This window comes from Nicotiana tabacum, chromosome 2, assembly GCF_000715075.1.
Source record: "Nicotiana tabacum cultivar K326 chromosome 2, ASM71507v2, whole genome shotgun sequence".
Classification (NCBI taxonomy): Eukaryota; Viridiplantae; Streptophyta; class Magnoliopsida; order Solanales; family Solanaceae; genus Nicotiana; species Nicotiana tabacum.
The window spans coordinates 71,721,563-71,748,540 of NC_134081.1; the positions used below are offsets into that span (position 1 = coordinate 71,721,563).

Sequence of the window (26,978 nt, forward strand, 5' to 3'; positions counted from 1 at the left end):
AAAGTTTATTTTCTTTAAATTAAATATTATTAATATGAAGTATTTGACATTTTTAAACTTGATATTGAAGCAACGTATTAAAAATTTTAAAATAATATTGTTGAATTATTTTGACATGAGCCATGAGCTCTTTATTGTGGAAAAATATTATTGTTGAATTATTTTGACATGAGCCGTGAGCTCTTTATTATGGAAAAATATTGTTGTTGAATTATTTTGGCAAGTTAAATTATTTGAGAACCTGAGGTGCAAATTGTGATATTGATACGCATGCGATGGTATAAGGTCTGGATATTGAAACGCATGCGGTGAGATAAGGGTGGCTTGATACGCGTGGCTAGTATAGGGAACTACTAAAAGTCATGCGGTGTGATAAAGATGGCTAAAACGCGGGTTGCTATTTCGGAAAAAATATTTTCTTTAAAATAAATTGTGAAGGCTCCCGCGGTGAGATAAGGAAATGAAATATTGTGAATTCATTTATGATTTGGGACTACGAGGCGGTACCTCGGTAGTACCCTTGTTGATATTGATTTATGGCCGTAGTTGCCTCTGATTTTTATTGTGATTTTTCTTAAAGTTGAAAAGAAATTCTGTTTTGCTTCCACGGGGTATTTATTTGCCATTACTTGGTGTAATTAAATGTGACATACTACTTGATTCATTTCCATTGTCATATTATCTTATTAAATTGTTTAAACATTTTTTCATGTCATTATTTATTCTCCAGTAGGGCCTGACCTGACCTCGTCACTACTCTTCCGAGGTTAGGCTTGGCACTTACTGGGTACCGCTGTGGTGTACTCATACTACACATTTTGTGCAGATCCAGGTACATCTTACCAGTCTAGACGTCAGTGAGTTACCTGCGCACGGATACTTCGAGGTATATCTGCCAGCGTCCGCATACTCCGGAGTCCCCTTCTATCATTTTTATGTTGCTTCCTTATTTTTCTTTAGACCTTGATATATAGAGACATTGAGAATAAACTTTTAGAAACTTGTGACTTATTTCTACTGGGTTTTGGGAGTTGTAATTATTTGAATTGTAGTTTATTTATTTCAGATATTTATGATTATTCCGCATTGATAGGTTTGCCTAGTCTTAGAGACTAGGTGTCATCACGACCTCCTACGGAGGGAATTTGGGGTCGTGACAAGTTGGTATCAGAGCTATAGGTTCATAGGTGTTATGAGTCATAAGCAGGTTTAGTAGAGTCTTGCGGATCGGTATTGAGACGTCTGTACTTATCTTTGAGAGGCTATGGAACTGTTAGGAAATATTCACTTCTTTGATTCCTTATCGTGCGCCTTTGTTGATTTCAAAGTTCTAAACAATTGTCTTTCTATTCTCTCACAAATGCTGAGGACACGCACAACTGGTTCCGATGATCAGACACTCGTGCCCCCTGTTGGAGCCGCAAGAGGCCGGGGTCGGGGCAGAGGCCGAGCTAGAGGCTGAGGAAGACCACGTGGTGCAGCCAGAGCACCTGCACGAGCTGCTGCACCAGAGCCACCAGTAGCTCCAGTTAGAGAGCAGGCACCTGAGACGCCTGTTACTACTCCTGCACTTCAGGAGACTCTTGCCCAGTTTTTGAGCATGTTTGGAACTCTAGCTCAGGCAGGGTTAATTCCACTTGCTCCTGCCACATCTCAGGCCGGGGGAGGAGCACAGACTCCCGCTGCCCGTACTCCAGAACCATGGGCCCAAGTTGACCATGCCCCAGAGGTTATACCAGTGCAGCCAGTTGTCCCAGTTCGGCCTGAGATTAGGACAACAGTTTCAGAGGGGGAGCAGCTCAGGCTCGAGAGGTATAAGAAGTACCACCCTCCCACTTTCAGCAGTTTAGCTTCAGAGGATGCTCAGGGTTTTCTGGAGGAATGCCACCGTATCCTTCGTACTATGGGTATTGTGGATTCCAGTAGGGTTTCTTTCACGGCATTCCAGTTTAGAGGAGCAGCCTACCAGTGGTGGCGGGAATATGAGTTGGATAGTCCCGCTGAGGCATCTTCACTCACTTGGACTCAATTTTCAGATATGTTCTTAAGGGAGTATGTTCCTCAGAGTCTTAGGGATACATGGCGCGTAGAGTTTGAGCAGTTGCGCCAGGGTTCTATGACCGTGTCTAGAGTATGCGGTCCGATTCAGTGATTTGGCTAGGCATGCACCAGCCTTAGTTGCTACTGTTCGAGAGTGGGTTCGCAGATTTATTGAGGGTCTTCACCCTAGTATCAGATACAATATGGCGCGAGAGCTAGAGATGGACATTACATACCAACAGGTGGTGTCAATTGCTAGGAGATTGGAAGGTATGCGGACTCGGGAGAGGGAAGAGACGGAAGCTAAGACACCCCGAGATTCTGGCACATATAATAATACGCATGCCCCAGTTGCAGCCCGTCATGGTAGAGATTATGTGAGTCGTCCTATTCATTAAGCACTTCTAGCTTCCAGTGGTATTCCGACTACTCCCAGACCTTAGGTTCTATATTATGCACCGCCAGTGTCTTCTGTACCTCCTGTACGGGGTGCTTTCAGCAGATAGTCTAGTCGATCAGGCCCGAGCCAGTCCCAGTAGCCACGTCCTCCGAGGGCTTGTTTCGAGTATGGTGACACTCGTCATATCATGAGGGATTGCCCCAGACTTAGGAGAGGTGCACCTCCACGGATATTTCAGGCCCCACCTATTCTACAGGGTCCTCAGGCTTCTCAGGCCATGATTACTGCATCAGTTGTCACTCTACCTGCATAGCCAGCTAGAGGTGGAGGTCGGGCAGGTAGAGGTCGCCCTAAAGGGGGAGGACAGGCCAGATATTATGCACTTCCTGCTAGGACAAATTCCGTTGCATCCGATTCTATTATCACAAGTATTATTCCGGTCTGTCATAGAGATGCATCTGTCTTATTTGATCCAGGCTCCACTTATTCTTATGTGTCATCTTATTTTGCCCCGTATTTGGGCGTATCACGTGATTCCTTTAGTTCTTCTGTTTATGTATCTACACCCGTGGGTGAATCTATTATTGTGGACCGTGTGTATCGGTCATGTTTAATTGTTATCAGTGGTTTTGAGACCAAAGCTGATTTATTATTGCTCAGTATGGTGGATTTCGATATTATTTTGGGCATAGACTGGTTGTCGCCCTATCATGCTATTCTTGATTGTTACGCCAAGATGGTGACATTGGCTATGCCAGGTCTACCGCAGCTAGAGTGGAGAGGTACCTCAGATCGTGTTCCTAGTAGGGTTGTTTCATTTCTTAAAGCTCAACGCATGGTTGAGAAGGGGTGTGATACATATCTGGCCTATGTGAGAAATGCTAGTATTGATACTCCTACCGTGGAGTCAGTTCCTATAGTAAGGGATTTTTCTGATGTATTTCCAACGGTTCTTTCGGGTATGCCACCCGACAGGAATATTGATTTTGGCATTGATTTGTTACCGGGCACTCAGCCCATTTCTATTCCACCATAGCAGAGTTGAAAGAATTAAAAGAACAGTTACAGGAATTGCTTGATAAGGGCTTTATTTGGCCCAGTGTATCGCCTTGGGGTGCTCCTGTCTTATTTGTAAAGAAGAAAAATGGTTCTATGCGGATGTGTATTGATTACCGCCAGCTGAACAAGGTTACAGTGAAGAACAAGTATCCATTGCCACGTATTGATGACCTATTTGATCAGCTTCAGGGTGCCAGAGTGTTTTCTAAGATCGACTTGCGTTCAGGCTATCATCAGTTAAAGATTTGGGAGCTAGATATCCCGAAGACTGCTTTCAGGACTTGGTACGGTCATTACGAGTTCCTTGTGATGTCTTTTGTGCTGACCAACGCCCCAGCAGCATTTATGCACTTAATAAATAGTGTATTTCAGCCCTATCTTGATTCTTTCGTCATTATATTTATTGACAACATTCTGGTGTATTCCCGGAGAAGATCATGAAAAGCACCTAAGAACTGTGCTTCAGTCTTTGAGAGAAAAGAAGTTATATGCAAAATTTTCAAAGTGTGAATTCTGGCTTGATTCAGTGGGATTTTGGGGCCATATAGTTTCGTGCAAGAGGATCAAGGTAGATCCAAAGAAGATTAAAGCAGTACAGAGTTGGTCTAGACCATCCTCAATTACGGAAATCCGAAGTTTCCTTGGTTAGGCTGGGTATTATCGCCGATTTATAAAGGGTTTCTCTTCTATTGTTGCATCTATGACCAAATTGACCCAGAAGGGTGCTCCGTTCAGGTGGACCGAGGAATGTGAGGAGAGCTTCCAAAAGCTCAAGTCAGCTTTGACTACAGCCCCAGTATTGGTATTACCTACAGGTACAGGATAGTGGCCGATACCTTGAGTCGTAAGGCGGAGAGTTTGGGCAGCTTAGCATATTTACCGGTAGCAGAGAGGCCTTTAGCTTGGGATGTTTAGGCCTTGGCCAACTAGTTTGTTAGACTGGATGTTTCCGAGCCGAGTCGAGTTTTGGCTTGCGTGGTTTCTCAGTCTTCTCTTTATGATCGTATTAGGGAACGTCAGTATGATGACCCCCATCTGCTTGTCCTTAAGGATACAGTTCAACACGGTGATGACAAGGAAGTCACTATTGGAGATGACGATGTATTACGGATGCAGGGCAGGTTATGTGTGCCTAATGTGGACGGTTTGCGTGACTTGATTCTCCAGGAGGCTCACAGTTTGTGGTACTCCATTCATATGGGTGCTGCAAAAATATATCAGGACTTGAAACAGCACTATTGGTGGAGGCGGATGAAGAAAGACATAGTGGAATATGTAGCTCGGTGCCTAAATTGCCAGCAGGTGAAGTATGAGCATCAATGACCGGGTGGATTGCTTCAGAAGTTGGAAATTCCAGAATGGAAATGGGAACGGATCACTATGGATTTCGTTGTTGAACTCCCACGGACTCAGAGGAAATTCGATGCAGTTTGGGTGATTTTGGATAGATTAACCAAGTCAGCTCATTTCACTCCTGTGATTACTACTTACTCTTCAGAATAGCTGGCTCATGTATATATTCGCGAGATTGTCAGACTTCATGGTGTACCGGTATCTATCATCTCTAACCGGGGTACACAGTTTACCTCACAGTTTTGGAGGGCTGTACAGCGAGAGTTGGGTACTCGTGTTGAGTTGAGTACAGCATTTCACCCTCAGACAAACGGACAGTCCGAATGCACTATTCAGATACTGGAGGATATGTTTCGTGCGTGTGTGATAGATTTGGGGGTGCTTGGGATCAGTTCTTACCACTTGCAGAGTTTGCTTACAACAACAGTTATCAGTCGAGCATTCAGATGGCTCAGTATGAGGCCTTGTATGGTAGGCGGTGCCGATCTCCAGTGGGTTGGTTCGAACCAGGCGAGGCTAGACTATTGGGTACAGACTTGGTTCAGGATGCCTTGGAGAAGGTTAAGTTGATTCAGGATCAACTTCGTACAGCCCAATCTAGACAGAAGAGTTATGCGGATCAGAAGGTTCGTGATGTTGCATTCATGGTTGGTGAGCGGGTATTGCTCTGGGTTTCGCCTGTGAAGGGTGTGATGAGGTTCCGGAAGAAGGGCAAGTTGAGCCCTAGGTATATTGGGCCTTTTGAGATTCTTGAAAGAGTTGGAGAGGTGGCTTACAGACTTGCGCTACCACCTAGTCTCTCTGCAGTTCATCCGGTATTCCATGTTTCTATGCTTCGGAAATATCACGGCGATCCGTCTCATGTGTTAGACTTCAGTTCAGTTCAGTTGGACAAGGATCTATCTTATGTTGAGGAACCAGTGGTTATTTTAGATAGGCAGGTTCGAAAGCTGAGGTCAAAGAACATTGCTTCAGTGAAGGTTCAGTGGAGGGGTCATCCGGTTGAGGAGGCAACTTGGGAGACCGAGCATGATATGCGCTTCTATTATCCACACTTATTCACCAGCTCACGTACTTTTCTAACTCCGTTCGAGGACGAACGTTTGTTTTAAAGGTGGAGAATGTGATGACCCAAAATATCATTTTTAAAGTTAATAATTAATTGTGTTTTCTAAGATCTCGAAAAGTACTATTTATCATTTTTCGATATGCGTGCGCAGTCCGTAAAAATTTCCGGGAAGTTTTTATGTGAAAAAATAGATTAAAATATGAATTAGAGCTTTAAAACTCTACTGAGTTGACTTTGGTCAACATTTTGAGCAAACAGACTCAGATTAGTATTTTGATAGTTCCGGTATGTTCGTATCGTGATTTGGGACTTGGGCATATGCCCGGAATCAAATTTCGAGGTCCCTAGCCCGAGATATGGAATTTTGATGAGAAATTAAAAGTTTAAGTTCAAATAGTGACCGGAAGTCGAATTATGTGCAAACGACCCCGTAATAGAATTTTGATGATTCCAACAGCTCCGTATGGTGATTTTGGACTTAGGAGTGTGTTCGGAATTTTTTTTGGAAGTCCGTAGTGAAATTAGGCTTGAAATGGCTAAAATAGGCATTTAAAGTTTGGAAGTTTGACCGGGGAGTTGACTTTTTGATATCGGGGTCGGAATCAATTTCTAAAACTTTTTCATAGCTCCGTTATGTCATTTATGACTTTCGTACAAAATTTAAGGTCAATCGGACTTGATTTGATAGGTTCCGGTGTTGTTTGTAGAAATTGAAAGTTTCCAAGTTCATTAGGCTTGAATCTATGTGTGATTCGTGTTTTTTAGTATTGTTGGATATGATTTGAAGACTCGACTAAATCCGTATGATGTTTTAGGACTTGTTGGTATATTTGGTTGAGGTCCCGAGGGTCTCGGGGGTGTTTCAGATGGTATTGGGAGTATTTTCCTTCATTTTGGCACTGCTGGTAGCTGCTGATTTCTGGTATTTTAAACCTTCTTTGCGATCGCGAAGATTGGGACGCGATCGCGTAGGCTTAGTTGAGGCAGTGTTAACTTTGTTCTTCGCGATCGCGTGAGGTCAACCACGATCGCGTAGGTTTGGCAAGCTATACATCGCGATCGCGTGGCATTGTTTGCGATCGCGTAAGGTTAATTAAGGGCTGCTAAGTTTTGTGCTTCGCAATCGCGTGAAGCGGGATGCGATCGCGTAGCTTTGAGACCTTGTGACTCGCGAACGCGTGAAGAGGACTGCGATCGCATAGAGCTGGAAATTCTGTGCTCTGCGATCGCATGAGGATATACGCGATCGCGTAGAGTTAATTTGGGCAGTAGTAATTTGTGCTTCGCGATCGCGTGTGGATGTTCGTGATCGCGATGAGTAAAAGCCTAGGCAAAATGTTTAATTTCTGAAAATGGGACTTCGTCCCATTTTCCATTTATAACGAATTGGAGCTCGGATTGAGGCGATTTTTGAGAGATTTTCAGAGAAAACGTTGGGGTAAGTGTTCTTAATTCAATCTTTGTTAGATTACCCGAATCTATAACTTTTTTTAACATTTAATTGGTAATTTAAGTTAGAAAATTTTGAAAACCCTCTTGGATAGATTTGAGGATTTGAGGGTCGAACTTTTATTGGAATTTAGTCATTTTGGTATGGTTAAACTCGTGGTTGAATGGACGTTCATATTTCGTAACTTTTGCCGGATTCCGAGATGTGGGCCCCACGGGCCGTTTTTGAGTTAATTTCGGTTTTTTATTGAAAAATATAGTATTTTCTTACAGAATTAATTCTATGATTTTTGTTGACTGTATCGAATTAATTATGACTAGATACGAGTCGACCGGAATCGAAAAATCGAGGAAAAAGCATACTACTTGGTTAAATTGGAGCAAGTCGAGGTAAGTGACTTGTCTAACCTTGTGGGGAAAAATTCCTCCTAGGATTGATAATTATAATATGTGAAAAGTCGTGTACACGAGGTGACGAGTGTGTGCACGGGCTAAATGTGAAAGATTATGTTTTAAATTGTGTAGATCATTGTTGCGCATTAATTAAATTATTTCATTTTGTTATATTCTTCATTATTGATTTAATGTTTATATTTTAAATTTGCTTGACCTTTTCTTGCTAATTATTTTATCTGTTTAGTTAGAACTTGGTTTTTTTTATTCTATGCATTATTTGAAGGTTCATTTTCTTTAAATTAAATATTATTAATATGAAGTATTTGACATTTTTAAACTTGATATTGAAGCAACGTATTAAAGATTTTAAAATATTATTGTTGAATTATTTTGACATGAGCCGTGAGCTCTTTATTGTGAAAAAATATTATTGTTGAATTATTTGGCATGAGCCGTGAGCTCTTTATTGTGGATAAATATTGTTGTTGAATTATCTTGGCAAGTTAAATTATTTGAGCACCCGAGGTGCAAATTGCGATATATTGTGATATTGATACGCATGTGGTGGTATAAGGTCTGGGTATTGAAACGCATGCGGTGAGATAAGGGTGGCTTGATACGCGTGACTAGTAGGGGGAACTACTAGAAGTCATGCGGTGTGATAAGGATGGCTAAAACGCGGGATGCTATTTCGGAAAAAATATTTTCTTTAAAATAAATTGTGAAGGCTCCCGCGGTGAGATAAGGACATGAGATATTGTGAATTTATTTATTATTTGGGACTACGAGGCGGTATCTCGGTAGTGCACTTGTTGATATTGATTTATGGTCGTAGATGCCTCTGATTTTTATTGTGATTTTTCTTAAAGTTGAAAAGAAATTCCGTTTTGCTTCCACGAGGTATTTATTTGCTATTACTTGGTGTAATTAAATGTGACATACTACTTGATTCATTTTCATTGTCATTTTATCTTATTAAATTGTTTATACATTTTTCCATGTTATTATTTATTCTCCAGTAGGGCCTGACCTGACTCGTCACTACTCTTCTGAGGTTAGGCTTGGCACTTACTGGGTACCGCTGTAGTGTACTCATACTACGCTTTTGTATATCTTTTTGTGCAGATCCAGGTATATCTTACCAGTCTAGACGGCAGTGAGTTACCTGTGCACGGAGACTTCGAGGTATATCTGCCAGCGTCCGCAGACTCCGGAGTCCCCTTCTATCATTTTTATGTTGCTTCCTTATTTTTCTTTAGATCTTGATATATAGAGACATTGAGAATAAACTTTTAGAAGCTTGTGACTTATTTTTACCGGATTTTGGGAGTTGTAATTATTTGAATTATAGTTTATTTATTTCAGATATTTATGATTATTCCGTATTGATAGGCTTACCTAATCTTAGAGACTAGGTGCCATCACTACCTCCTACGGAGGGAATTTGGGATCGTGACAATTGTCGTCCCATTGGCCAAAATATAAACCCTTGTTAAATTAAAAAGAAAAAACTACCATAACCTAGGTTTTGATTTATCCGCCCCAATTTTAAACCCTATTAATCCAAACCTGATTTTAAAATACAATGTAACTTCTTCTTCATCTTTTAAATTCTGCAAATGGATGAACTTGCGCCACCACAACAACAAGAAAAATAATAATTTAAGCAAAAAAATGTTGAGGTTGGGAATGTAATGATATGGGTATGAGAATAAATTCCATCTTGGCTTAGGAAGTAATTCATTAAATGAAATCAAATATGTATAAAATGGATATGAGAAAAACAAATTCATTATCTTCTCCTCTGATCCAATTTCATGGAGATTGGAGAAGTAAGGGGGAGTTAGCAATGGGGCTTGTCCCTTTTTCGGGCGAGTCTGAAAAAATCATAATGATTTTAAAAAAAACAATTTTGGTAAAGATTTAAATTTAGACCAATGGGACGGTGGCACGTGGACATTAATTGAGAATAGTTCCCAAATAAGTTCATTAGTTAATAAGGGCATAAGTGAGTCACTAATATAACAGTAGGGGGCATTTTTGGCTCAATAGGTGGTCGGAGAATATTTTGTGCCAAATCGAATAGTCTAGGGGCAGTTTTAATATTTTTTCGTAAAATATTTAAGTATATAAAAGAGAGAAAGAAAAAGAAAGTTATTGGGGAAAGTTAATAACAATAAGTTTTGGATTCTACAAACACAAGTATACAAAAGTAAAATATCAGATCAAAACTTTTAGTGGATAAAATTATAATTATAGTTAAATATGTTTAAAGTTTGAAATGAGATAATATGAAGAATTTGAATCAACAAGAAAAAAAAATTAATATTAAAAAAATGAGTAAATTTTTGCCATAACTAATTAACAAGAGAATTCAATTCATTTTTTTCCTTCTCAATTCACCTTTAAGTAAAATTATTTTGCAATTTGACAAAACTCTTAACATAATTGCTTTAACATTAGAGTAAGTCTCATGGGAACTATTAAAATTAAATAATCACTAGCTTTGTCAAACACACACACACACACTGAGTCAATAATTTTTTTAAAATGTACTAATCGAGATTGGGTACACGCGCAACACGCGTACCATAAAACTGATATAATAAATATATGTGAATTTACTTACTTTTTTCCGAATATGTAAATAATCTTATAAAAATAAAAATTAACATGTATTTGATGTTTATATCATAGTGAATAAAAAATAAGTGTCTTTCAAAAGTTCATTTACCACTTAACTATAAGTAAATAATATATTGTTTACCCGTAAAATGGTACAATTAAATTTATACGTGGTTTCTAGACAAGTGAACTAATTTGATCCTGAAATAATGTAATAATTGAAGAAATATACAATACTTAGCCTTAAAATGTAGATGAAACAACAGAGATGACAGTTCCGGGAACATGATTTCCGGGCACATCAATAATGAGATCAAAAGGCAGGAAAGTAAGATTGTATTAAGTTTTGTATAGAATGTAGTATAAGTTTAGCGAGAAAATTCATGTCCCCTACAATGATAGTTGGGCTCACTATTTATAGTTATGTCTAGGGAAGAAGGTCCTAGGATCGTACCCTCCTTTAATGTCAATTATGAGGGTCATTGATGAAGATGTAACGGTGAACATAAATGCCAAATTCTCTGTAACGGGCCATCGCTCTTAATGCTGCAGAATATTCCTTATTAAATGCTACCGGACGCTGATCATTTGATACACCTTTATGAACGTTATCCCTTCCGGTGACAAGCAGAATAGCTGCGTTCGATCTTCGATCATCCCCGTCTTGGGTTCCACGTGCCTTTCCTTTATATGACCACATGTCATATACATATAGTCCCTCTGCTTTCCGGTGACATAACTTTGTGTTACCGGAAAGTTGGTAGAAATACTCTTTTGGCGGAAATTACTATAACTCCCTCTGAAGGCTTCTGACGGTTGATTAGACGCACGTCTCTCCGCATTTAATGCCTCGAACACGCGTCATCCCACTATTCAGTACAACTTTTGCCGATTATCGAGGTAATCATGGCCATGAATTTAGCCGCCAAAATTTTACTTATACGCATCATTCTTTTCCTTTGCACTTCATAATTTCTTGAGCTTCTGATTTGCATCTTTGTTCTCCATCCTTATTCTAATTCTCTTCAATCAAAAACCTTTTCCTTCTTCTTATTCAATGGCTTCTTCCTCCAAGCGTGCCGGTTCTTCAAACAACAAGAACAAAGCCGAGGACTCTACTCCTCTAACGGTGGGTTCCATCATCCCTAGAAGACTCAGTACCACAAAGGACTTTGAAGAAAAATTCCTTACTGCTAACCCTCGCACATGGGCTGTTAGTAGGTACCCTTCTTTCATTCGTCCTTCCAGTATTCCTACTGCGAAGGAAGACTGCCACTGCCATGAGTTGGATATCATTGCTCCTGATCTATCGGAGCGAGTGACCCTTCCCAAAGAAGGTTTTACATACTTTTACATGTATCCCTTTACTTTGGGTGCGTTTTATTTGAGTAGAGAGCTTGATTCTGTGATTGCAGAGTTTTGCCTTCGGTACCAGGTGTGTTTGGCACAGGTAAGTCCTTCATTGTGGAGGACAGTCGCCTTCCTTCGACGCTTGTGCCAGGAGATTGGAGAAGAGATAATATTAGCTCGTATGATGAATCTCTACTCCCCCAAATTTTTCCGTGGAGGTATGATAAACCTCTGCAAACGTGATCACCATGCTATGCTGACTAGCATGGATGATGATAACAGTCGTGGGTGGACGGAATGATTCGTTTCAGTTGCCACCAATAATATCATTCCGATAACGGCTTCATCCTTTTTGGCCGCTTGGAACCGCACTCGTAAGATATTTATTTAATATATTTTCTTTCACTAAATATTGTTCTATGGCCATATCGACTCTTCACCCTTCGCATGTTTCAGTAACTCGATGGATCCTACCGGTGGTGGAAGGCTTGGACTAGTTGGTTCAGAAGATCTTGGATGTCGCGATGCCCGAAACTCATTTGTGGAAAGAACTGTCCCTTAAATACGGGCGGAGGCAAAAAATTATGGTAATTTTAACTTACCTTGCTTCCATTATTTTTTGTATATGGAGAACTTAGTCGAACCCTTCTGACTTGTTCACGAAATTAGGTCTACCTGCGGCCTCTATTGCTATCCCTGAGGAGGACGTCTTGGCTGATTCTGCTGATGCAACGAGGTTACTTCAGGAGGCACTTACTCGAACAGGTATCTTCGGGCCTGTTTCAGGCGCAAACACTTCTTTATGGAGTCCCCGACCGGTGAATAAACAACCAAAAAGAAGACGTGCCTCCACTGCCGGGGAAAAGAATACGAGGGCAAAGACTGATGCCCCCGAGTCATCTCTGGTGGCGATGGTGACTGGTCCTCCTTCCGGGCCGATCATAGACACTGTGATGATTGATGATGATGAAGAAGCTAGTGATGGGGGAGCTTCTTTACATAGAAGGCGACGATCCTCATCATCTCAACAGGATGTTCGACCTGTTGAGACAGTTACACCAACCGAGAACGATTTCTCGGCACTTCGTGGAGAATTTAATTTGGTAGATAATGCCAACTCCTATTTTCGGGCCCCAAGTGCTGTGTCCGGTACTGCGGGGCTGAGTACCGGATCCCTGCCATCTTTGGTTGGCGAGCATCCAACCACCAGCACTACATTTGATGCAACTGCTTCTCACCCTTCAACTCCATCAGCTTCATCTCCACCTTCATTAACACCAGCAACTGTTACATCATTTCCACCTTCATTCACTCTTCTACCAGCAACTGCTACATCATCTCTGCCAGCCGCAGCTGACCATGGAGAGGGTGTTCCTCTTCCCCAGTCCCCAGTTCATGGGAATTTGGGGCAAAATTATGCTGCCCCTTCCGAAGATCCACAAATGAGGAGGAATGTTATCCTTTCGGTCTCTACTGGGTGCAACCTGCTCTCCCGGCCGGTAGAGCTTGCTAAATTTTTGAAGCCTTTGGCTTCAGAGAAAGATTGGGAAAAGATTCAAGCACTCTCGGGGGGAGTGTTTGTTGAACAATGCCATGCACAATGCTGCAGCGGTGCGTTCCTTTCTTCCTTTGTTATTTCTTCTACTTTTGTATGAATGTATTCTAAGTTTTACTTCTTCTTGTTTTGTAGGCCAACTTTCTTGCTTCTGAGGGCCTTCATAGGTTGATACGTGAGAAAGAGAAACTTACTTATGAACGGAATCATCTTTTGGTGTAACGGGACCAAACCGTTCTCCGTCTCTCGGAATTGGAAACCAAAGCTACTGAGGCCATTGTTTTGGAGGCTCATTTGTAGCAAAGCGAGCAAGAAGTGGTAACCCTTAGACAAGAAATTGGCCTGCTGAGGGTTAGATTTGATGAAGCCAAGGCCAAGTAGGCTGAAGTTCAGGACGCCATTCTTGCTACAACCAAGCGCGTGGTTGCTACTGCCGAAAAATAACTGACTTAGAGGCGGCCTTGAACTCCAAAATCGAAGAACTTGCTGCTATGAGGGCGAAACATACCCAGTTGGAAAGGAAGTACAAGAAAACTATCGAGCACAACAAGCTCTTTAGTTCTACCATCCGTGACCTTGATGTTAGCCTTAGATCTGTTAAGTCCGTCCGGGAAAGCCTTTCTACCGAGGTTACCCAACTCAAAGAAGAACTTAAGCACCAAGTGGCTTCCCTCGTTGTCGAAAACACTTATGCCATGTACAACATATGGAGAAAAACCTTGGAAGAGGCCAAAGCATGTATCATTGACTATGATGCCGAAATTGCTAAGGCCCGAGAGCTTGAGTTAGATGCTAAAAATGGACTCCCGACATAGTTTGATGCTCCTGGTTCTTCTGGCTTCGGTTCTGAGTTTTTGGGAACTGAAGAGGAATCGGAGAGCGACGATGCTGAAAACCAGACTAGGGAAAACGTCAAGCCATCGGTGGACCCACCTACTTCTCCCGGGGATGCAGACACATCTCTTCCTCCTAGTTTCGGAGACACTGCAGTTTAGCTTTTCTTTTCTTTTTCTCATTTTGTACTTTTACCGTTTTGGCACGTTCTTGTAAATAAAGACATATTTTTGCTCAAGTATTGTTTGAGTCTTACTTTCGTTTGAATATCCATGCAAATCTTTAACCTTTGCATTTGCTTAAGAATTCTGCGCATATTTTTCTGTTCCCACTTTACTATGTGTAGTCTCGGATGCATTTTCCTTGAAGCACTTTGGTTCCGAGCATTATCCCTTTTACGTGAGGGTTTCTATAAGTATTTTTGCAAGTTTACTTTTTGCGTCCTTTCGTGTACGTCTTCGGGTGCATTTTTTCTCGAAGGCATTTTGATTTCGGGCACATATTTTTTCAAAACCAACACTTTAATGTGATGGTTTTCATAATAGAGGGCCCTCTTATATTTACGGTGCTCTTGAAGAGGACGCTTCCTGTTCATTACAGCACTAACATTTGAAGTACTTGTTTAACTTTCAAATGAGAAAGTTAGTCCATCGTTCAAACAAGAAACAAGATAAAAATAAAAAGGATTTCATTTCATATTATTCCTTCTAGTTTCAAATGTACACAAGCATTTATTATGATAAAAAGAAATTGTCATTACTTGTGGCTATCTTGTATAACTTGTTACTACGGGGCTGGTTGCGCAGTCCCTGGTCCAGATGATGCATTTTGTTTTTAGATTTTTGTTTTTCGGTTGATGTGGGAGTCAATGTTGTCGTATCCTCATATCATTCCCTCCTCCAGCGTTCGAATGCGAAGAATGCGAATTGGAACATTGAAAGTCTTGTGCCTTTAAAGATTCTACTAATGAATTGTTAGATAATCCTTAACTCGGCAACATACCTTACTTCCCCTTAGGAATCCATGCTATCGAGCAAAAGACTATCTAACAATCTTCTAGTGGTTTATGCTCGCGAACGGTCGGGTAACCTTTGTTCGGTAGCAAACTTAACTCCACAGTGGAAATATGCTATCGAGCCGAAGATTATTAATTGTCCCGAGTGGAAACTTGTTTGTTTGCCTTGCTATCAAGAGTCTTATATTCTGCTGCATTGTTAGTTAAAGGGACCATTCAGATGGCTTGCCTTAAGGTTTCCCCCAAAGGCATGATTAAGATTATTCCGAGTCCGGACCCTTTTACGTTGGAAGCTCCGTCCGTAAATTAGGTCCAAACCCCCGATATCGATCCTAACACCATTACTGCCTCCTTGGTTGCCAGAGGCAGTAATCCTGGACTAAAACCGGCCACAAAGTCAGCCAAGACTTGCGACTTAATTGCAGCCCTTGGTTTACATTGTATGTCGAACTCACTCATTTCGACATCCCATTTGGCTAATCTGCCAGAGAGCTCAATTTTGTGGAGGATGTTTCACAAAGGAAAAGTAGTCACCACAGCTATCGGGTCGCATTGGAAGTAGGGCCTTAGCTTCTGAGCGGCGACTACGAGAGTTAAGGCTAGTTTTTCCAAATGAGGGTAGCGAATTTTTGCTCCCGTTAAAATTTTGCTAACATAATAAATGGGAAATTACGTATTTTTGTCCTCCCGGACTAAAATCGCACTTATCGCAACTTCTAAAACCGCGAGGTAGACTAGCAATGTTTCGCCTTTTTGGGTTTTTAGAGCAATGAAGGGCTTGATAAGTACTTCTTCAGGTCCCTCAGAGCATGCTGGCACTCTGTTGTCCATTCGAAATTATTTTTCTTTTTTAGCAGTGTGAAGAAGCGATGACATTTATCCGATGATCGGGAAATGAACCTGCTCAAAGCTGCTAATCTTCCGGTGAACCTTTGGACTTCCTTTATGTTTGAAAATTGATCCGGGATATCCTCTATGGCCTTGATTTTGTCGGGGTTTACTTCAATTCCCCTTTGTGAGACCAGAAATCCCAGAAACTTAGTAGAACAGACCCCGAACGTGCACTTCTCGGGATTAAGTTTCATGTTATGCTTCCTTAGGATGTCGAATGTTTGTGGCAAATGCCTAAGGTGGTCACCTGCATTCAAAGACTTAACAATCATATCGTCTATATAAACTTCTATAGTCTTTCCTATTTGCTTTTCAAATATCTTATTTATGAGATGTTGATAAGTGGCCCTGGAACAAGTATCGAGGAAACTCATTAACTCGTGCCCGGCCGTGGCTCAATCATTTGATCGATATTTGGCAGTGGGAACAAATCTTTCGGGCACGCCTCATTAAGGTCTTTATAGTCTACACACATGCAAAAATTATTGTTCTTCTTAGGAACTACTACTACATTGGCTAGCTAGTCCGGATATCTTACCTCTCGGATCGAATCGATATTAAGCAAACGGGTTACCTCTTCTTTGATGAATTTATTCCTGGCCTCGGCAATAGGGTGTTTCTTTTGTCTTACCGGAGGTACGTTGAGATCAAAACTCAGCTTGTGCATGGATACTTCCGTTGGGATACCTGTCATATCCTCGTGCGACCATGCAAAACAATCGGCATTAAATTTAAGGAATTCAATAAAACCAGACCTGAGCTCTGGGTACAGTCCTGCCCCCAAATGGAATTTTCTTTCTAGGAATTCTTAAAACAATGCAACTTGCTCCAGTTCCTCCACCATGGACTTCGTTGCGTCCTTCTCTTCTGGAACCTGCAAATATGTCGGCACCTGATAATGCTCTGACGACTCTACTCCCGGGCTAACTTCTTCTAGCTCAGGAGTAGGTGTCGGTTCCTGTAATTGCTATGCCGTGTACTCCTTCCCTTTGTACTGAAAACCGAAATTGTATTCATCTCCCTTATTGCCGGTTGATCACCTCTTATCTTCTTGATTCCTTCGGGCGTTGGAAACTTCAGCAATTGGTGATATGTTGAGGGTACATCTTTCATCTCGTGTAACCATGGCCTTCCCAGGATGATATTGTATCACATGTCACCATCTACTACTTCGAAGAGATTTGTTTTCATTACTCCTTCAGCGTTCGTGAGCAGAAAAATCTCACCCCGGGTCGTCACGCTCGCAAGGTTGAATCCAGCGAGGAGCTTTGTTGCCGAATAATGCTTCCGATAAGTTTAGCTTGCTCCAATACTCTCTATTGTATGATATTAGCCGAACTTCCTGGATCCACTAGAACACGTTTAATCTTAAAATCCAACATATTTAAAGAAATTACTAGTGCATCGTTGTATGGTAACAGCAATCCATCTGCGTCCTCCTCCGTGAAAGTGATATCATCTTCCTAGAGTCTTTTACTATGAGTTATTGATACTTTCGTCTTCTTCGCTGCCGAAAAGGTGACCCCATTAATCTTATTCCCTCCGAAGATCATATTGATCGTTTGTCGTGGGGGTTCTTCTCCTGCTTTCAAAGGTTCCACGTTGTCTCTGTTACGACCATAATTGTTCTTAGCTCGGTCACTAGAGAATTCTCTGAGGTGACTATTTTTCAATAGTGTTGCCACCTCTTCTCGGAGGTATTGGTAGTCCCCTGTACGGTGGTCGTTCGTCCCATGGTATTCGCACTATAAGTTGGGATCCCTCTGGCTGGAATCAGATCTCATAAGTCTCAGGAATCGTGCCTCTTTAATGTTTCTCATGCCCTGACACAACTCCACTATACTAACATTGAAGTTATATTCCGATAACTTGGGGTAAGAAGGATCCCGAGACCCCGGCGTCTCTTTATCGTGAAGTGATCTATTGTTTCGACCATGATCGGTCCCTTTGTCAACGGTGAACTTGTTTGCTGCCCGGAAGTTTCTGCCACGGCCTTCGGTCCGCTCGTAAGGCAAAAACCGGCCCCTCGAAGTCCATCTGTCTGCGTCGTAGTCATCCTTTGATTTTTCTCTACTCTTCTCCCGTCCTTTGGCCGATGATGTAGAACCTACCTGGTCATGTTTGATCCTTATCTTTGACTCGTACCAGTTGTGGACATCTGCCCAAGTTGTTGCTTGAAACTCAAGCAGGCTCTCCTTCAGCTTTCGGGAAGCGTCTGGGCTTCTCGGATTCAATCCTTTGGTGAATGCTTCAGCTGCCCATTCATCTGGGACAGCCGGGAGCAACATTCTTTCTTTCTGGAATCGGGTAACGAACTCTCGTAGTAATTGTTTATAGATAAGTGAACTAGTTTGATCCTGAAATAATGTAATAATTGAAGAAATATACAATACTTAGCCTTAAAATGTAGATGAAACAACATAGATGACAGTTCCGGGAATAAAGTTTCCGGGCACAGCAATGATGAGATCAAAAAGCAGGAAAGTAAGATTGTATTAAGCTTTGTATAGAATGTAGTGTAAGTTTAGCCAGAAAATTCGTATCCTGTACAATGATAACTGGGCTCACTATTTATAGCTGTGTCTAGGGAAGGAGGTCCTAGGACTCCTTTAATGTCAATTATGAGGGTCATTGATGAAGATGTAACAGTGAACATAAATGCCAAATTCTCTATAACGGGCCGTCGCTCTTAATGCTGCAAAATATTCATTATTAAATGCTACCGGACGCAAAATATTTAATACACCTTTATGAACGTTATCCATTCCGGGGACAAGCGAAACGACCGCGTTCGATTTTCGATCATCCTCGTCTTGAGTTCCACGTATCTTTCCTTTAGAACGTGTCATATCATATTTTACCTTATATATGTATGTTCTCATATAAATTTATAAGTTATATGATTAAATTGCTTGGTTTGATATAACCTTAATTAAGTACATATTCCTTTAATAAAAAAGAGAGTTATCTCTGTTGTACATTTTTGGGTTTGAGTCGAAATTCGAGGGTTTTGCATTTTGGGTTTAGGAGACTACCGTTTACCCAAGTTCAGTCATTCCGCCACCACCAGCCACCGGACTCGCCGCCGTTACTTATCTCTCCGACCCAACTCCAATAGAAAACCCATAACATCTCATATTTTCCGATTCTACACCCACATAACTCATTTATTAGTTTTGAAGCTTAAACTGAAACATTGCAGAACATGTGGTACCTATGCGTCTTCTATCACAGATTACTGGACTTCAGGAAACCTGAAGTTGAGTCTTTGGCTGAGCTTTTTGGTGCTTTCAGCAAAGAAGAGCCAACAAACAATGGTGACTTAAAAAGCTTTGGCAGTAATTCACTTGAATGGAAGCTTCCAGAACATCACCACCCTGACTCGCCTTTTCACTTAGTTAATCTTCCTTCTGAAGAAATCGCCCGTAATGTTGCAAATCGAAGTAAGCTCTGCTCATACTGCTTCCCTACATGCCAATGGTTGAGGATTATGCATAAATATCTTCTCTTTTTTTCCAATTTTTTTTTAACTCTGTATATGCTATTTGAGGCGGACATGCTAAAAAGGGATGAAATTGTGATACATAATCAATCCTCTTTCTTGTGTTCATTACTAAAGCTAAGTGTAACAATTCTCCGCCTTACTATATTTAGAATAATAGTTGTTCCTTTGGTAGTTACATTCATAACTTAAGGTAATGTTAGGTACGGATTCGGATAGGATAGGATTGTGTTCCTTGGCCTACCGGGGATAAGGACCAGATTACAGAGCCTAATTAAAAGATTTCGGGCCTGCGTTTTCATTTCATATTTGTTATTTGCTGCGGAATAGCTGCATCTGCACATCATACTTTATCACATTCAATGAAACCTGGGTATCGTTTTCATTTTCCTTTTCCGATTGGCGTATAATCCGCCTAAGTTGCCTATCAATACGAATAAGCAACTCCTCATTAGAAAATAGGTGAATCATCTCGTGAGTTACTTCTTGTTACCCTTTTGAGATTGAATTTTTTGGGTTAATTGCTTTCTTCCATTTTATTAAATTTATTGTTCTGAACTTCTCTCTAACTTTAGGTTTAAAAGAGGTATCTGTAAAATGAATGCCTCTTAATTTGAGGATGCATTCTCCACTAGGAGTTGATCTGGACTTAACTAAGAGGAGAACACCATAGAAGAGAAGGATCCATATCACCATTACCAACTCATTGGGATTAAAACTTAGTTGTTTGTATGGGGCATAGTTTGATTGAATGAGTGATTTGCAGTTCGTGATTCATTTTCCAAGTTATAAGGGGCTTACAATATGGCATTTGAAGCATGGAGCTTTAGAAACTCTTGGCATCTATTTATCTTTACAAAGGTTGGAAGAGTATTAGATATTATCCAAGTAAAAAGGAATTGACTTTGTGATGTAGGAGGCTTTGCCTTATGAAACACTTGGCGTCTATCTATGTGCAATGGTTGGAGGAGTAGCTTAGGTAAACAACATATTGATAAGTCTGTCATGCAGGTATTCTTGTAAAAGGAATCTTTGAACTCTGGGGAGAAGGAAGTAGCCTTGAAGAACTAGAAGAGTCTATTAAAAGTTATTCTGATGAGCGGAAGCAGCCATACCTGACATCTGATAGCACATTCAAGATTGCTGTTGACACCTTTGGGAAGGCTATCAGCTTTGAGGAGCAAAATGGGCGTATTCGATCATTCTCCTACATCCCTTTCAAGGTGCATCCTTTATTTATTTTTTGGATTAGGAAGGTACATACTTATTATTCTGGAGTACATTTCACAAAACTCAATCGGGGAAATTTGGTTGCTCCAATCGTAGAAACTAAAAAGTAAAGGAGCATGAAAAAACTGATATTAGCACTTTCTCCTCCTTTCTTTTCATAGGCAGAGCATTTATGCTTTTCTTCTTGTTTCCTTATGTCTACACAATCAGTGCTGGGTAAAATTTTCAAATTTTGCTCCTTTATCAAGATTATTTTCTTCAATTTTGTTCCACCAAGTGAAGCTTTATTTAGATTTGATCCTATTATTTGCTGCACTTACCATCATCTACATTACCTTCTTTTCGTTCAACCATTTGATAAAATTATATTGTGCGGGATATGATTGTTGCTTCTAAATGTGGTGCTCCCAGGGCTTTAGTCTGGTGGTAAGAGCGCAACAAATGATGTGTGATTTAGGCACACTTCACGTGTTCTAAACCTACCGCAAATAAAGTCTGGTATTCAAGTGGAGAAGGGTAGAGGGGGTGGGCCCATTATACACGAACTGTGCACCACTGGCCCTCAGTGATTCTTTGGTTATTAAAACAAATCCCCGTTTGGTATAGAAAAGAATTTTTTCCCCTCATATATGCCTTTTTTGCTCTTGGTCCCTATCATTTCCACCTTGCACATTAAAGCTTCAATGTTTTGTTAGCATTTTGATCTAGTTGTTAAAACAATTTCCTTTTTTTTTTATAATTTTTATTATTTTCTTATTATCATTGTACTTCTTATTTATTGAAGCGAAATCCCAAATTACAAAGAAGACAAAAAAGGGAAACAACCCTGAAACGGAGAGGTGGGGGCAATTGATTGGACTAAGGAAGAAGAGTTGGTTTGGTTTGGGGTGGGGTGGGGGGACAAGGAGTGAAGGGTGGTGGTCATTCAGATTGGGGGAAGGGGATGGAGAGAGAGTGGAGATTGGGTTGTTGCGAGCGGTAAGACAGAGAACGGAGAAATGGGGGTCGATGGAGGGCCGGGTACAGAGACAGAGAGTGTGGAGGGGGAGAGAGAAGGGGTTGGTAGGGCGACAGTCGACACAAGGAGAAGGATGGTTGTTTGTAGGGGCAGAGCAGAGAGAGGGATAATGCGTACTGGTTGGTTAATGGATGAGGGTGAGAATAGGATTTTTTATCTTTTTAGGTTTTCTTTTCTTTGGTCCTTTATTAAATAAGGCATTCAAAAGGGAAAAGAATTCTCAAATTAAAAAGCAAAAAGGAAAATGACAAGTCAGAAACTAATGGACTTGTTAAGATTAGAGAAAAGAATCTTAAAGACAAACAATAGAAGGTTTAATGCTTAAGTTGAACAATAGAGAGACCTAAGGTGGAGATAGCATGTAAATGAGGGACTAAAATGCATTTTGCTCTTTGATATATTACATGTAAGTCATGGAATAGCTCATGCTTAGAAGATATGGCATGTGGATTTACTTGTTTCTGTCTGTTTGGTTTCAGGGCAGGGTGAACTTAAAAAATCCTGATCATACATTCTGGCTCATAGAAACGGACAATTATGGTTCTAGTAATGGACTGCCACCCATCGTGGGAAGGAAAGTCTTTTTTGGTCGAGAGATTGGTGCTGCTGATAGGAAGCTTTTGCCGACTTATCAGTTAAAAAGTCGTACTTATCTTGGCCCGACTGCCATGGATGCCGAGATGGCATTCCTGATGGCTAACCAAGCACAGGCCAAACCTGGGAGGCTTGTCTATGACCCTTTTGTGGGCACAGGAAGCATTCTAGTTGCAGCAGCCCATTATGGAGCAATGACAATGGTTAGTGTTTCTATTTTCGCAGGAACTTTGAGCGTACATTGTTTTTCTCCAGTTATTTTACTATCACTAATTGGCTTTTCAGGGTGCAGATATTGACATTCGGGTAGTGCGTGATGGGCGTGGTCCAGATTGTAATGTCTGGAGCAACTTCAAGCAGGTCTGGGTGGAGTGGTGCTTTTAATTTTTATGAGATGCCAGTTTTTTTCTTATATAATAATTGCTATATTTGATCTTATCATCTAGTGTTTTGGAGTTATAATTTAATTTGGTATCCTTCTATGCTAAACTTATATCTTTATTGCAGTATGGATTGCCAATGCCTATTGCTTTATTAAGGGCAGACAACAACCTTCCTCCTTGGCGTTCAGGATTGAAAGAGGTAGCCTTCTTTGAAGTTATATGGTTTTTGGTGTCTGGCCCACTTGTTTTCTTACTTACAACTTCTGTTTCTTCCTGCTATGAATTAGATTCTGTTTTCATTATAGTCCAGCAGTGACCACTGAGTTTTGGTTTGTTCCCTCCTTAATTTCTAAGGATGGGCAAAGGGCTCCAGTGGCTCAAGGACCAGGCCACAAATTTGTTTTGCAAATTGACTTGATATATGCGTATATGCTTTCTCAAATTAAAATAGCACCTAGAAATTATACACCTCAAGAGTACCATATGACTTATGAGCATTGGTCGAAATGCAAATTCGTAGTCAATAGATTGGGCAATGATCAAAGAGGACCCAACTCTATAGCTAACAACAAAAAAGATATAACCGTTATTCCACTGCCGTTGCAAGAAGTCATATTCCAGATCCAACCACAATTGACTTGACCAGAGTTGGCCTTCTTGAGCCAGGAAATCAGAAGTTCACAAAGTATAATGAATCATCAGATGATTTATGTTGATGCTCTTCCTCATGCAACAAGAACCTGATAGTGGAGAAGTTATTTTCTTCATGTAGAGATGAAAAAACCATAATGATTCTTGACAAGGATTGGAATACTTGTGGCCTGCCACACATCTTCTGACAAAAGGAAAATAAATTAATATAAAGTCTTACTAAAGTCATCCTAAGAGAGGAAGTTACAAGTATCTTGACATGGACGTGAGACTTGATTAACAAGTTATCCTCAAGAGAGGAAGTTATAAGTATCTTGGGTCTGGTCTGTTATCCAAGAGAATGAAGAGATTGACGAGAATGTCACACATCGTATCGGAGCGAGGTGGGTGAAATAAAGACTAGTTTCCAGGCGTCTTGTGTGTTACGAATGTGGCACCGAAACTTAAATGTAGGTTATATCAATTATGTTGTATAAGGAAGAATGCTGGTCACTCAAGAACTCCCATATCTAGAAGATGAAAGTAGCAGAATGAGGATATTGAGATAGATGTGCGGGCATACCAGGTTGAAAAAGATTAGGAATGAAGATATCCGGTTAAAGGTGGGCGTGGCCTCGTGGAGGATAAGATGCGGGAAGCGAGACTGAGATGGTTCGGGCATGTGCAGAGGAGAAGCTTGGATGCCCTAGTAAGGAAGTGCGAGCAGTTGACTTTGGTAGGTATGAGAAGAGGTAGAGGGAGACCTAAGAAGTATTGGGTAGAGGTGACCAGGCAGGACATAGAGCAGCTACAACTTACCGAGGACATAGCCCTTGATAGGAGGGTGTGGAGGTCGAAAGTTAGGGTAAAAGGTTAGTAGGTAGTCGAACATATTTCCCTTCAGTACCAAGGGTATTAGGGTTGGTGTGGTAGTTTCTGTCTTAGATTTCTGGTATTTCGTGCTGTTTTCCTATTATGTTCTGCTTCGATCTCTTAGTATCTTGTTGTTGTTACTGCGTGCTGTTGCTACTGTTTCTTTCCATCTATTTTTCTGGCTTTGAGATTGTTGTTACTATCTCTTTGGCCTTATTTGTTGATACTACTTGTTTCTACTGTTTCTTTTTGTCTTTCCTAACCGAGAGTCTATCGAAAACAATCTCTCTACCTTCCCGGGGTTGGGTAAGGCGTACACTCTGCACTCCCTATACTCCCACTGGGTTGTTGTTGTAAAGTCTTACTAAAAATAGGTGTAGTTATTGCTGTTATTGTGGCAGCTTGAAAGTGTTTGATTCACTTAAGCTGTGCAGTTTATTCTTGTCTTAGCTTTTTAGTAAGTCGAGGTTTAGTAATTTTCTGAGAGTTCTAAAAGTAGTTTGAATTGAACAGTTTATAGCCATGTTTATTTTTTTTTTTTTTTTTTTGGGTCTCATTCCTTTTATTTTGTTTTTGTTGACCGTTATATATTATTTTCTAGGTTTTTGATGCCATAATATGTGATCCTCCCTACGGAGTTCGTGCGGGAGGACGTAAATCTGGGGGCAGGAAGCTTTTGAAAGGAGTAATTGATCCATATACCGTTCCTGATGACAAAAGAACAGGCCACATACCATCAACTGCTCCTTACAGCTTAGTGGAATGTGTGCATGATTTGCTTGACCTTGCTGCTAAGATGCTCGTGATGGGTGGCCGGCTTGTGTACTTTTATCCTGTATTAAGAGACAACGAGTCAACTGATACCACTTTTCCAGAGCACCCCTGTTTCAAATTGGTTGCTACCTCAGAGCAGATGCTGAGCTATAGGTACAGTAGGGTACTACTAACGATGGTCAAAATTGGACCATATACTGAAGAAATTGATTTAGCGGCAAGGATCAAACATTTAGAGTTCAAGGAAAACCATCTGAAATGGTTAGAAGAAGGTAATCTTCATTCAGCAGTTTTTAGTCCTGCTGACATTCACCTTAAAGAGTCAGTTGATACAAAGATTAGTAAAGAATCAAAGGGGAAGTATAGAGGCAAATATGTCTAGACCAAAACTGACATCCAGATTTTCATGTGGCAGTCAATCAACTCTAATTTTCTCAGACTGTTAGCATTATGTATCTAAGTGATGGTGACGAGAAGTTAACCACCCTAGATAGTAGGAAAGTTCATTAATCCTTCTTGGAAATACATGCTACTATTTAGTCTGTTTGCTAGGAGATTGTATAACAGTTGGAACTGATTATCAGTTCTCGATACACATCAGATGTATTTGACTGTTTCCTTGTCGCATCTACTTTATTAAGCCTACTGCCTGTCTAAGAGGAGCAAAAAATTTCGACAACTTCATCTAGTTTAGAAACATCTGATATCTGGACTTGTTGACTCTTGATCACTTAGCATATATTTTTTCTTTCCAAAAGTTATCTCATTTATTCAGCCAGCCAAACTTTGACATAACCAATGATGTAATTCAATTTAGCATCTAAGGGATATGATCTAATAGTAAGTAAAGTGGAAAAAAAAGTTTTGGAAAGTTGGGAATCAAATTTCAACAGAGACAAAAATTATTAAGTGATTTCTCCCTATTTATCTTTTGATAGGCAGAGTTACCCACATTAACCGAGCTGGTAAGAAATATCAAATATTTGATGGATTAATTGAGAGTGTATAAACTAACCCCGACACCACCATTATTTTGAGAAAAAAAGGAGCTTCTACTTTAACCTTCTGGAGGTAAAGAATGCTCTATAATATGCCAGTATACCCTATATGAGTGGAGCATGTGCTGTGAGTATATCTATTCAAATTATACGCCTAAGTTCATGATACTCTTATGTAAACGATATTTGCAATTTAGGCTATGATTACAACAACAACAATCCAGTAATAATTTTACTAGTGGAGTTTGGAGAGGGTAGAGTGTATGCAGATTTTACCCCTACCCCGGAGGGGTAGAGAAGCTGTTTCCGGGATACCTTCGGCTCAGAGACAAAAGATCTGTAACAACAGAAACCAAACAAATAAAATCAGCACCGTAAGAGACAACAAATAAGTGGAAGGACAATAATTATGGTAATAATAAAAATTGAAAATAAAAATAAAAATAGTGCGATGAAACAAAAACCGCTAGCAGTCCTAGACAAAACACTATCAGACTAGTCGGAACAATGAGAAAAAAGAGCTCAACTACCCCCTAACCTACAACCCTAATGCTCGACCTCCACACCTTTCTATCCAGGGCCATGTCCTCGGAAATCTGAAACTGCGTCATGTCCTGCCTGATCACCTCGCCCCAATACTTAGGCCGCCCTCTACCTCTCCTCGTACCTGTCAAAGCCAACCGTTCACACCTCCTAACCGGGGCATCTAGGCTCCTCCTCCGCACGTGCCCAAACCATCTAAGCCTTTCTTCTCGCATCTTGTCGTCCAATTTAGGCTATGATTATAATTTTAATATTATAACTTCCTTTGGGTGGGCTATGAATAGGGAAAGAGCGAGGAAGAAGTGGAGGATTTGGTGTGATGTAGCTGAAGGGTGGAATAACAAATTTTCACCTTCTTTTCCTTTAAAATAAATGAATTAAGTTATGTACTCTTCTT

At 40.6% G+C, this 26,978-nt stretch overlaps 1 protein-coding gene across 1 annotated transcript; it reads left to right on the plus strand.

The window, feature by feature from the left end:
• The first annotated feature begins 18,997 nt into the window (after positions 1-18,997).
• Positions 18,998-25,719, plus strand: LOC107786049 (uncharacterized). Its single transcript, XM_016607482.2, has 6 exons — positions 18,998-19,479; positions 20,550-20,761; positions 22,266-22,583; positions 22,666-22,740; positions 22,888-22,962; positions 24,868-25,719. Exons 1-6 carry the CDS (start codon positions 19,242-19,244, stop codon positions 25,420-25,422), a joined length of 1,473 nt encoding a protein of 490 aa, XP_016462968.2. The 5' UTR covers positions 18,998-19,241; the 3' UTR covers positions 25,423-25,719.
• The last annotated feature ends 1,259 nt before the right edge of the window (positions 25,720-26,978 follow it).